At 46.3% G+C, this 13,634-nt stretch overlaps 1 protein-coding gene across 1 annotated transcript in view; it reads right to left on the bottom strand.

Moving 5' to 3' along the window:
* Positions 1–13,634, bottom strand: part of VPS4B (vacuolar protein sorting 4 homolog B) — a 62,966-nt gene that overhangs the window by 4,759 nt on the left and 44,573 nt on the right. The window contains exons 5-9 of the mRNA XM_073550173.1: positions 6,647–6,766; positions 5,505–5,661; positions 2,822–2,970; positions 2,636–2,717; positions 982–1,201 (exon numbers count right to left, since the gene is read on the bottom strand). Of these exons, the coding sequence (XP_073406274.1) occupies positions 982–1,201; positions 2,636–2,717; positions 2,822–2,970; positions 5,505–5,661; positions 6,647–6,766 (728 nt within the window). The remainder of the gene's footprint in view (positions 1–981; positions 1,202–2,635; positions 2,718–2,821; positions 2,971–5,504; positions 5,662–6,646; positions 6,767–13,634) is intronic.

Genomic DNA, 13,634 nt, shown 5'->3' with positions numbered 1-13,634 from the left:
CTCTGACGTCATTACAACATGCCCGCTGTAACGAGATTGCAGAACATCCGAAGACACCATGAAGAGACTGAAGCAACGAGGGTAAGGGCAGAGGGGAGTATTTATTATTTTCTGTGTGTGGCCTAGTATACTGTATGGAGAACTATGCGGGTCATTATACTGTATGGAGCACTATGTGGGGCCCATTATACTGTATGAAGCACCAAATGGGACCAATATGCTGTAGGGAAGGAAATACAGGGCCCTGATATTCTGTATGGAGAACTAGGTGGTGCCCATTATACTGGATGGGCCACATTTTGTGGCCATTACACTGCATGGAACAATGTGTGGGCTCATACTGTAAGGAAGGCAATGCAGGGCCCAGTTATACTGTATGGAGCACTACGTGCGGCCCCTTATACTGTACGGAGCACTTTTTCAGCCATTATACTATATCGAGGACTGTGCGGGGATTAAAGTTGGAGAATCATACTGTGATGAGGTCACCATTCTTTGCCGGGGGAATGGAGGGAGGGGGTACAGTAGGGTCATCATACTGTGCGTGTGGACGGTACTGTGAGGGTATTATACTGTATTTGGGGGCACTTTTGTTTGCATCATACATATATTTTATGCGATTGTTTTTTATCCTTTGTTTTTACATATTTAAAGTTAGGCCATTGGGCCATATGCTTTTTACTGCTTTTACATAACATTGTCACATAATTAGCTAGCCTAGCTAATGCCTGGAATACAGAGCTGACCAGACATTAAGCACTGTAACCCTGGTGATGGAGTGTTTAATAGGGCAGTGCAAAGATTAATGTGGCATATCTGGTGCCCAGTTGGTTAGAATTGACAGCCCACAACAGTATATACAATCATGAGAAGAAGAAAACTTAGGGAACTCCCTGGAGGGGAGGTTTACAGGGGGGGTAAAAAGCGAGAGGTAGTAATGTATAATAATAGCAATTAATTATAAAATGAACAGAAGCATACCTTTTTAAAGTGGGTAGCGGACTGAACTTTTCTGACCGGTTGCATTAAGGCATCCCGTACAATGATGCTAATGTCTGCACCAGAATACCCATTTGTTCTTTTTCCAAGATCTCTAAAGTCTGCATCCGTAAGACTGTGTGGAGTTGTTCCAAGATGGAGTTTAAACATATCTGTCCGGGCATGTGCTTCTGGTAAAGGAATATAAATTCGCTTTTCAAATCTGTAGAATGATAAACATTATTTAGCAAATTGCGCAAACATAATCAACCAAAATACTTCTTCCTGTCTTCCAATGTGCCCAGTTATTGTACAGTTATCACACTGATTCTTATGTGTTTGGTCAGGTTTAATTTAACCCATCAAGGATTGAAATACCTTTTTAAGCAAAAATTGGCTCAATCTCAGATATTTCGTTCTTAGCCATGAATTACTATGTCTATGCACCAAAAAAGATAGCCAAGCAGGCTGTCCTACAAAAGCGAGTGGAAATTATGCAAACCGCGTATACAATTTGGCTATTTTCAGAGTATCCACCTCTTGTCGCCGGCCCATAGACAAAAAGATATTTTAGTTTCAGCAGTGACTGGAGGTAGGAATAACCTTTTACGACATGGAAAATTTCAGTTTTTCTTTCTTCCTCCCATTCTTCTCAAATCATTAACATTTTTATTTTTTTGTCCATATAGATATTTAAGGGCTTGGTTTTTTTTTTTTTCTTTTTTTTGAATGACAATTTGTTTTACAACATAGTGAACTGGAAAATTGGAAAAAAATTCCAAGTGGGGAGAAACTGTGGGGAAAAAAAAAAAAAAAAAAAGTATTTCTGACATACGGCGATACCAAATACGTTGTTTTGTTTTCACCACTAAAATAATAACCGCCCCCTGAATTTTACCCCCCCCCCCCCAATGGTGGCGTTTATGCCACCACTTTCCAGGATCTGTAACATTTTCATTTTTCGGCCGATGGAACTCAGTGACTGCTTACTTTCTGCGGGGCGAGACGACGCTTTAATTTATTCCATTCCATTTTGGGATAGACATAATGTATTAGATCACTTGTTGCATCATTTTTGTGGTATTACAGTGGCCAAAAAAGTTGATTTTGGCATTCTTGAATTTTTTCCATTTACAGTGTTTGCCGATGGGGTTAATTATTTATTTTATTTTCATAGATTGGACTTTTCTGAGCAATTCCAAAAGTATATGTTTAAAAAAATTGATTTTAATGGTGGAAAAGTGGTGCAATTTGGATTTTTTTTATTTTTACTTGTCACTGTACTTGTTGGTCTCATTTTCAATTATGTGCATATGGTAGCATTTACCGTAATTAATGTGAAATAGTATTGGAGGAGTAATCTGCCATTGTTATTTTCATCTTTCGCTATTTCACTATATCAGGACAAGACGTGTGTGAGGCTACATAAAGCATAGTTTGTAAGTTTTGTAACGGATAAAATTAAATCAATTTTTCAAACAGTTATACCATTAATCATTTTGCTTAACCTTATTGACTGTGAACCTTCTTGATTGCACCCAAAAAATAAGCTCAGCCTTCCTTCCTCCATTCTGTTCTATGGATTAGTAGCTAGCACATAGGCAAACTTGTAGGTAATCAAGTTAAAAATCATTGTTAGAAACAAAAGTTAGCATACCGTCTCCTAATTGCAGAATCCAGCACCCAGGGTATATTAGTGGCTCCAAGTACTAAAATACCTTCATTGTCAACACCAACACCTAAAAAAAAAATAAAAAAAAAAAAAAATAATGAGTAATGAAAATTAGCCATAATTTTTCTCAAATTCCCACTGGAAAACTAACTCTTGATTAGCATCTCTTGCCTTGCATCTGGACCAAGAATTCAGTTTTAATCCTCCGGGCGGCCTCACTTTCATTCTCACTTCTGGAGCCACAAAGTGAATCAATTTCATCAATGAAGATGATTGAAGGCTTGTGTTCCCTGGCAAGCTGAAATAAATTCTTCACTAACCTGTAATACACATCAAGCTCAATAATCAGCAATGTTTAAAGTTTATAAATCCTTTTTAACATGTGACTCTACATTATAAGGATATATCTATACATACAGATTTAAATAAAAACAAGTGTGATTCTCCCTGACCACTCAAAAAACTTGTCAAAAGTGTGCAACTCGTAATATTCTGTGCACGCAAGAGCTGCAGTGTGTTCATGCAATTATTGCATATACAGCTCTGGCAAAAATTAAGAGACCACTGCAAAATTTTCAGTTTGTCCGATTTTTCTCTTTCTAGGTATATTTTTGAGTAAAATGTAAATTGTTCTTTTATTCTATAAACTACTGACAACAGGTCTTCGAATTTCCAAGCACTAAATTTTGCATTTATTTTCAGAAAATGAGAAATGATCAAAAGAACAAAAAAATGCAGTGCTTGCAGACCTCAAATAATGCTAAGAAAACAAGTTCATAATCATTTAGAAACAAGATACTAATGCTTTAACTCAGGAAGAATTCAGAAATCAATATTTTGTGGAAAAAACCATGATTGTTAATCACAGCTTTCATGCGTCTTGGCATGCTTTCTTCCAGTCTTTCACACTGCTTTTGGGTGACCTTATGCCACTCCTGGTACAAAAATGTAAGCAGTTTTTCTGTGTTTGATGGCTTGTGACTATCCATCATCCTCTTGATTACATTCTAGAGGTTTTCAATGGGGTTCAGGTCTGGAGATTGAGCTGGCCATGACAGGGTTTTGATGTGGTGGTCCTTCATCCACACACACTGATTGACCTAGCTGTGTGGTATGGTGCATTGTCCTGCTGGAGAACATTGCCTGAGCAGAAGGAATCAACTGTTTTTCCAGGATAACCTTGTATGCGGCTTGATTCATAAGTCCTTCGCAAAGATTAACCTGGCCAATTCCAGCCTTGCTGAAGCATCCCCAGATAAACACCGATCCTCCATAAAATTTCACGGTGGGTGCAAGACACTGTGGCTTGTATGCCTCTCCAGGTCTCCGTCTAACCATCAGACGACCAGGTGTTGGGCAAAGCTGAAAATTAGACTCAGTGAAGATTACATTACTCCAGTCTCTTTGGCAAACTTCAGCCTGGCTCTCCTTTGCTTCTCATTGATGAAAGGCTTTTTTCTAGCTTTACATGACTTGGGCCCTGCATCTAGGAGCCTGTTACGAACTGTTCTTGCCGTGCACTTCACCCCAGCTGCCATTTGCCATTCCTTTTGTAGGTCACTTGATGTCATCCTGCGGTTGCTGAGTGACATTCGAATAAGATGACGGTCATACCGGTCAGTGGAGAGTTGTTTTCACCCTCTGCCGGTCTGTAGCTTTGTTGTCCCCCAATATCTACCGCTTCACCTTGTTCTAATGGACTGCCATCTTAGATATTTTAAAAATGAAGGCAAAATGATGCTCACTTGTACCTGCTAGTGAAGCTAGAATTCAGCCCTTCTTTTCCTCACTCAAGACTTTTCTTTTCAACTCCTTGGGCATGGTTAAAAGTTATTTTTCCATTCCTGTTACTATATTACTAGCACTTGTTTTGCCATTCAACTTGTCCTATTGCAAAAGGATTGTGAACATCACGGCAGGGGTTTTTTACTTTCCTTCATTAAATAAGATTTGGGTCAGGTGATCACCTAATCAGAAGCACATTAAGTAGAATGAAGTGTACTCTGGTTGGAATTCAACTGACACTGGAATGGAATGGCTGTCACACATGTAGAGAAGCTGCTTTTTATAAAACTGTGCAGTGGTCTCTTACTTTTTTTTTTTTATATACAGCTCTGGCAAAAATTGTTAAAGAAAGTGTTGATGCACTTTAAAGGGTGTTCAGGTTTTATCATGTAATTTGAGATCAGTATAACGTAGGAACAGAGACCATGATTCCAGCGATGTGTCACTTACTAGACTGTGTGTTGTGTCTATAAAATCAGTGTTTTATCAGCAAGAGTTCATTACAGGACTAGGTGTCTTGTGTCTCCTAGTCAATTGCTCTTTGTTACCCCATACCCACCATTGATTATCAGCTTTCTATCAATGTATAGTGTACACAGAAAGCTGCCTATTAAAGGGCACAGCATTCTGATACAGATAGATCTGCAGCATAGAAAACTGATTGTATCAAAAGCAGCCCAGTAAGTGATGTATTGCTGTGATCAGTGTCTCAAGCTCTACATCATACTGCTCTCAGATTACATTGAAAAAACCTAGTGACAGATTCCCTTTAAGCAGTGCAGGTTTCCCACATCAAGGAAAAATACAATGTGTGGCTGCCGCAAATCCATTGCAAAATTTAAAAGCTGATCTTCTAGCTTATGACATGGATTTAGAATCTGAACTGCCTTGTTCAATACACATATTGCTACCCACTGACATGTCAATTAATGAATTCCCTATTTACATCAATAGCAGACAATATGTGGCCCCTTTTTATCTGGGCATACAGATGGAATATATGCTGAAATCCTCATGGAAAAGTGTTAATACATATTTGGAGTACAAGGTGATTATCAGATTTACTCACTTTTCACTTTCTCCCAGCCATTTGGAAACCAGATCTGAGGAAGATATTGAAAAGAATGTGGAGTTGTTTGCCTCTGTAGCCACAGCCTTAGCCAAGTAGGACTTCCCTGTTCCTGGTGGTCCAAAAAGAAGAATTCCTCGCCAGGGAGTTCTCTTGCCTGGAAAAGATGCAAGAACAATTTATCTAGTAGGATCTGAACCTTTTGTTCTTATCAGATGAATTTTTGGCATTTGTGAGTAATTTCAGATTTTTATGTTGCAGCATGTGAAGAATTGAGGACGCTCAATTCTGAATATTTTTCTATATTGCAGCACATAATTACACATTCATATATTGGATTACTTGCCACCCATGGGCCTGTGCACACACTGAATTGAATATTTGTTGCATTTTTAAGCAGATTGGTCACAAAACCTGAGAACCCTGAAGTGTCATGCACATGTTGCTTATTTTTGACTTGCAAACTTAAATCTGCAGCATGTCAATTCTTTCAGTGTTTTTGCTACAGATTTCACTCATACGTCAGTTGGGATACATCTACACCAAAAATGAATATTTTAGGCAGCCTTTTTTCTTCCAACAGATGTAGAAATGGTGGAGAAATTTCTGCACTAATACTTAATGTTTGCACATAGGCAAAGTTCACACGTTGCGTTTTTTTCTGCAGGCAAACCCTGCTCTCTTGGCAGTAAACAAGCTGCTTACAAAAAAAAGCAGATTTTGCATGTTGATAAAGTTTAGTGGCACCCCCAAAAAAGCATGAATTAAAATCCCTAGGTTTTTGCACTAAAACCTGATGACTGCGTTTTTGCACTTACCCATTGTTTCTTTCCCATGGGTGAAAAAAAACACCGCAAATACACTGAAAGAAATTACATGCTGTAGTTTGCAAAAACACTGCAATTTTCCAAATCTGTAAGGGAAAGAAAAAAAAAAACAAAAAAAAACAAAACCTGTGTGTACATGAGACTGCTGAAAACTCAGACTTTGTTGAAAGAACGCAATGTGTGAACATAGTCTAACACTACTAAACAAAGCATCATACATGGAGCCAGTGGGGCTCATATGTGAACCATCTTTGTCGGAGGAGTTTCAACTAAAATGTCATGAAAATGAAATAGTGCTGGCATAAATGTATTTACCTGTAAACAAATGAGGAAATTTGATTGGTAAAATTACAGCTTCTTTCAGTGCCTCTTTGGCACCTTCCAGTCCAGCAACATCATTCCACTTCACATTTGGTTTTTCCATGACAATAGCACCTGCACATAAATGGACACTCGCATTATAACAATTGTAAAATAAACCGGCGAAGGTCAAGAAAAGCAATGAATATACAAATTTTTATGTTCATAAAATTAAAAAAAATAAAAATAAAATGTCAGAAGCACAAACAATACGAATCATGGGAGCACAAGTAAAACAGGATTTTTTGGGTTGCTTACCGTAAAATCTGTTTCTGGGAGCCTTCATTGGGGGACACAGAGACCATGGGTGTATGCTGCTGCCACTAGGAGGATGACACTATGCACAAAAAAAGGTTAGCTCCTCCTCCGCAGTGTACACCCCACCGACCGGCAGGAAGTTCCTCAGTTAGTGAGAAAGCAGTAGGAGAAGTAACAGAATAGATTGAAAACAGAACAAACAACTCAACTGTAACAAACCGACAAACATAAGAACAGGAGTTGTAGAACATGGGAGGGTGCTGTGTCCCCCAATGAAGGCTCCGAGAAACAGATTTTACGGTAAGCAACCCAAAAAATCCTGTTTTCTCGTTCGCCTTATTGGGGGACACAGAGACCATGGGACGTCCCAAAGCAGTCCCTGGGGTGGGAAACAAACTTCCATCAGGCCAGTGGACTCGCCACCGCAGCCTGCAGAATCCTTCTACCTAGGCTGGCGTCCGCCGAAGCGTAGGTGTGGACCCTGTAGAATTTCACAAAGGTGTGAACCGATGACCACGTTGCAGCCTTGCAAAGCTGCAGCGCGGAAGCTCTGTGGCGCACCGCCCAGGAGGCACCCACCGCCCGGGTAGAGTGCGCTCTGATCCCTGGAGGGGCCACTCGATGCTTGACCCGGTATGCCTCCAAAATTGCCGATCTGATCCAGCGCGCAATAGTGGCCTTTGAGGCTGGGTGATGAACAGAGAGTCTGACTTCCGCAAGGAAGTCGTCCAGGCTAGATAGACTCTCAATGCCCTGACTAGGTCCAGCTTGTTCAAAGACCGCTCCCGAGGTTGAGCTGGGCTCGGGCAGAAGGATGGCAGAACAATATCCTCATTGAGGTGAAACGAAGATACCACCTTCGGAAGAAAAGAGGGCGGAGGCCGCAGAACTACCTTGTCCTGATGAAGGACCAAAAAAAGAGAGCGGCAAGAAAGTGCCGCTAATTCCGACACGCGCCGGATGGAGGTAATGGCCACCAGAAAGGCCACTTTCCAAGAAAGGAGGGAAAGGGAAACGTCCCTGAGAGGTTCAAAAGGAGGACCCTGCAGAACCTGAAGAACCAAATTAAGATCCCACGGATCCACGGGAGCTCGGTACGGAGGAACCGTGTGAGCCACACCCTGGAGGAAGGTTTTGACCCGTTTTCTGAAATAAAATGGACAGTGCCGAAACTTGACCCTTCAAGGAACTGAGAGCAAGCCCCGCATCCAGCCCTGCCTGAAGAAACGCCAGAATAGAAGGGAGCGAAAAAAACCAAGGGCGCGATGTCATTGGCCTCACACCAGGAGAAATAGGCTTTCCAAGTACGGTAATAGATCTTCGAAGAAGAAGGCTTTCTGGCGCGGATCATGGTATGAATTACCCGATCAGAGAATCCTGCCTGTCTCAAAACCTCGGTCTCAACAGCCACGCCGTTAAATTGAGCGACCGAGAATTGGGGTGGCAAATCGGGCCTTGAGACAGCAGATCTGCCTGTCGGGAAGCTTCCAGGGGGCGTCCGCGAGAAGGTTGACAATGTCTGCGAATCAAGACCTTCTGGGCCAATTCGGGGTGATGAGGATGACTGGAATCCCCTCTGCTTTGATTTTCTTCAACAACTTGGGAAGAAGAGGCAGAGGAGGGAACAGGTAGGGGAGCACGAACTGTGACCAAGGGACGGCCAGAGCGTCGGCGCCCACTGCCAGAGGGTCCCGAGAACTGGACACGAATTGTGGGACTTTCCTGTTGAGGCGAGATGCCATGAGGTCTACATCCGGGGTTCCCCACCGACGGCAGAGCAGATGAAACACCTCCGGATGTAGGGACCATTCCCCTGCCGCGAGACCCTCGCGGCTGAGGAAATCGGCGGCCCAGTTGTCCACGCCGGGAATGTGAACCTCGGAAATCGTTGGAACAAAGGTCTCTGCCCATTGAAGAATTCTGGACACTTTCGCCAGGGCTGAGACACTCCGTGTCCCCCCTTGGCGGTTGATATACGCCACCGCTGTGGCATTGTCTGTCTGAATCCTGACAGGCAGGCCCTTGAGGCGCCTTTCCCAGTGGACGAGAGCTAGATGGATCGCCCGTATCTCTAGGACATTGATCTGCAGAGCTGATTCCTGAGTCGACCATCAACCCTGAACAGTGATTGCGGAACACTGCACCCCAGCCGATGAGGCTGGCGTCCCTAGTGACAATCTGCCAGTGAACGGGAAGAAAAGACCGCCCCAAGAGAATGAGGGGAGACGTCAACCACCAGTTGAGAGACCGCCTGATCCGGCAGGAAAGGCGAACCGGACGATCCAGTGACAGAGCCGACCTGTTCCACCTGGACAAAATGGCCTGCTGGAGTGGCCTGGCGTGAAATTGGGCAAAGGGAACTGCCTCTATCGCCGCCACCATCTTCCCCAGGACCCTCATGGCTGTCCTGAGGGATGGAAATCGTGTGATCTGTAATGATCGCACGCCCTGCTGCAGGGAAAGAATCTTGTCTTGTGGGAGAAATACCCTTGACCGACGAGTGTCGAACAGAAGGCCCAGAAACACAAGGCGTTGAGTAGGGACCAGACAGGACTTTTCCCGGTTGACGATCCACCCAAAACTGGACAGGGTGTCTAGAACGATCGCCACACTTAGGCGGGCCTGTTGAAAGGAGGGAGCCTTGATCAGGATATCGTCGAGGTACGGAAAAAGAACGAGACCTCTGATCCTCAACAAGGCCATCAACGCTGCCATAATCTTCGTGAAGACTCTGGGAGCGGTGGCGAGCCCGAAAGGAAGCGCGACGAACTGGTAATGTTCGTGAAGAATCGCAAACCGCAGGAACTTCTGATGTCCGGGAAATATGGGCACATGTAGATAGGCATCTTGGATGTCTATGGAACCCATGAATTCCTGCTCCTCCATGGAAGCAATTACCGAGCGATCTGACTCCATCCGGAAGTGGCGAAGGCGAACTCTCTTGTTGAGTAACTTGAGATCCAAGATGGGTCGAACTGTCCCGTCCTTTTTCGGCACCACAAACAGGTTTGAATAAAACCCTGTGAAGCGTTCCGATTCGGGAACGGGCACAATCACCCCGGAACTGAGAAGAGAGGCGATGGCCGAACCGAACCCCGGGACCAAGGCCGGATCCCTCGGCGGACAGGATTGTAAGAAACGATCCCGTGGAAGAGAAATGAACTCTATTTTGTATCCTGTTGATACAACCTCTCTGACCCAAGCGTCCTCTACTGAGGCGAGCCAGACGTCGCTGAAGAGGAGAAGTCGACCTCCCAATTGGAAGGGACCCACGGGAGACCGATGGTAGTCATGCGGACGTAGACCGTCCAGATCTAGATCTGGACGGTCTTCCCTGGGAAGAGTGGGACCGCCAGGACGGAGTGGGCCTGAAGGAAACCTTCTTTCTTTCCTGACGTGCCTGTGGCCTTTGCTGGTTGGAAGGGTTTTCCGCCGTATTGAAACGGCGGAAAGTCCGAAAGGGACGAAACTGACGCCTTGGAGGAGGTCTGCGAGGCTTGGAGGGGAGAAGAGAACTCGTACCTCCGGTAGCGTCCTTAATAATCTGATCCAATTGTGATCCGAAGAGACGCACTCCCTGAAAAGGCAGATTGGTCAGAGACTTTTTAGAGGACAAGTCCGCCTGCCAGGCCTTGTGCCAAATTGTACGTCGGATTGCCACGATGTTACTTGACGCCTGAACTGCGCAAGATGCGGCATCCAAGGAGGCAGAAAGCAGATAATCCCCCGCATGGGAAATCTGATTGGCGAGATCGGCCAAATGCTCTGGTCGTGCCTTATCCAGAATGCCCTGCCGAAGGTCATCTGCCCAAGTGGATATGGCCTTTGCTGCCCAAGAAGAAACAAAGACTGCACATACCGCTGCTGATGCCGCTTCGAAGGCAGATTTTGCTAGAGATTCTATGATCCTATCATTAGAATCTTTTAGTGGCGCCACACCTGACAGCGGAATTACCGTATTATTAGAAAGTCTGGACAAGGGAGGGTCCACCGAGGGAGAAGCGGCCCAGTTGTCCGTGAGCTGTTTAGCAAACGGGTACAGCACGCCGAGACGCTTTCCTCTTTGAAAGCGTCTGGTCGGATCTTCTCTCTCCTTTGTAAAAATCTTTAAAAACTCAGAATGGAAGGGAAACACCCTGGATGGTGTTTCCGCCCGTCTGGACGAAACCTCCTGATCTGAGGATTTCGCAGGGGCGTCAGCGATGTCAAAGGTATGGTGAATCGCGGCAATGAGGTTTTGCACCGTAACCTTCATGTTCGCATCCTGGTCCGAATCCAGCTCTAAGACCCCTTCCGATTCCGAAAGCGCTTTGCTTGACTCGGGGGAGGAGGCCCGAGAGGGAGACTGCTGGGGACTATGGGGTGAGGTAGGACGAGGGGAGGACTCCGCCTGGAGGTCCTGCCTGGACCTCTTGCGACTGCCGCTGGCTGGCTCAGATGGGACGCCCTGAGACGTGCTGGGTCCCGCCGAAGCTCCCAAGGGCAACTTGTCCAGAACGGCTACTAGGGACTGAGACACCTTGGTGAGGTCTGCCACTGACTGTTTTTGAGAGGAGGCCCAACCCGGCATGGGGGGGGGGGGGGTCGCCCCTGGGGCTATGGATGGCTCCTGAGCGGCGTCGGGCTGGATTGGATTGCTACAGTCCAGGCAGAGGGGAGTGGACTGACCTGAGGGAAGTTTGCGATTGCAGGACGAACAGGCAAAGAACTTCACCAGAGTGCTAGGGGGGGCCGCAGAGCGGGTACGATCAGACTTAGCGTTGGACATAGTGAAAAGAGAGGCAGTGCCGGCCGGTTGGGGGAAAGAAGGCAGAGAAGGGTGTCAGTCTGCAGGTGCAGAGCTACTCACGGTCCGGTGTCCCCAAGGGCGACGCTCTCTGATCTGGCTGCAGGATGAGGCCAGGCCAATCCGGCTGAAAAAAGGCCCAGCGACCGAAATCCGGCAGGGAATGAGGTCCGGCTGGCAGGCTGAGAAGATGGCGACCACCAGGGAAAGGACGCGCTGCCAGAGGGAGAAGAAGGGTGGAGCTCGCCGCAGAGATCCCCTTAGCACCGCCCGCTGTCCAATAGCAGGCTGGTGTGAGGCAAGGGGGCTGGGAAGGCCTAGGACGGGCGGGAGAGAAGCCCGCTTAGAAGAAAGGGGCAGGGGGCGTGGCCGCGACGCAGCGGTAGGCCCGAGATGAAGCCGGGGCCTAAATTAATAGCGCCGGCCGCCTGTTAGCAGGGGGTCGGCGCGGAAGACGCGCCGCAACACCGGGCCGCAACCCCGGGCCGCGCCCCTGCTTCCCACAGCCCGACCCCTGTATACCCCTGCCGGGATGAAGAAAAAACGGGGGGGGGGGGGGGGGGGGGGCGCAGAACAAGGCCCGAAAGAACAGGGGCCTTCATGGATGCGGCGACCGTGGGGAGAAGCGGGCGCGCAGGCCCTACTGTGGTCCCCTGGCGACCGCCTTAGGATGAAAACGCCGGGGGACCGCTAGACCGCATACTCACCCAGGCCGGGGGCCACAATAAAGGTACCTGAGAATCCCACGCTGTCTGTCGTCTTTATGGAATCCACGCCTCGTTCAACCGTCAGGCTCTGGTAGGCGAGATGGTGGGAGGCGGGGGGCAAGGACCGTCCGTATAGCTGGCACGCACCTGTGCGAGGCTCCTGGTCCTGCCGCGGAGACCTATGAGGATACGGGGTGGCAATACACGCCGTACTCAGTCTCTTTGTGGGAGTACGGATGTGACTGTTCACTCCGTATCCCTCCGAAACCTGTAAAGGAACGACGCACGACGAGGTAGATAGGGGTCTAATAAAAGACCCCTGTCCACCTCCTACTGACACTAAGCTAAACTGAGGAACTTCCTGCCGGTCGGTGGGGTGTACACTGCGGAGGAGGAGCTAACCTTTTTTTGTGCATAGTGTCAGCCTCCTAGTGGCAGCAGCATACACCCATGGTCTCTGTGTCCCCCAATAAGGCGAACGAGAAATCAGGTTTAGTCAGGCGTTGTTCAAGGGCACCCATTTCATAAACTTGGTTAATTTGCTTGTTTAAAATGGAAGGATATTTTTGAATAGTATAGAAATCAACTGAGCTTTATCCATAAAATGGACGTAATATGCGGTCCATGTGCAACCCAACAAAAAAACAGGGATCGCACTCAGACCAATGCTATTCTATGGGGATGTGCGTGTCTGATTTTTTCCTCTGACCAAGAAAAAGAAAATGCATCATACCAGAGTTGGATTCAATCAGACCATGCAAGTCAATGTGTCCATAGAAAAAAAAAATTAGACTACACTTGGATGACATCCGAGTGCAGTTTGATTTTCAGGGACTGACAGAAAGGAGAAGATGGAGAATTTTTTTTACCCATCATCGCCTCATAGAATCATAGAATGTTAGAGTAGGTAGGAAACTCCAGGGTCATCACGTTCAACCCCTGTTCAATTCAGGAGTCACTAAACCATCTTAGACAGATGTCTGCCCAGCTTCTGTCTGAAGACTTCCATTGAAGGAGAACTCACCACCTCTCGTGGCAGCCTGTTTCACTCATTGATCACCCTCACTGTCAAAAAGGTTTTTTTCTAATATATAATCTGTGTCTTCTCCCTTTCAGTTTCTTTCCATTGCATCTCGTGTTTCCAGGTGCAAATGAGAATAAGGATGGTCCTTCTACACTGTGACAACCCTTC

Source organism: Dendrobates tinctorius, unplaced genomic scaffold (genome assembly GCF_039654945.1).
Source record: "Dendrobates tinctorius isolate UK_male_01 unplaced genomic scaffold, ASM3965494v1 ptg000163l, whole genome shotgun sequence".
Classification (NCBI taxonomy): Eukaryota; Metazoa; Chordata; class Amphibia; order Anura; family Dendrobatidae; genus Dendrobates; species Dendrobates tinctorius.
This window is presented reverse-complemented; position numbering and strand designations above follow the sequence as displayed.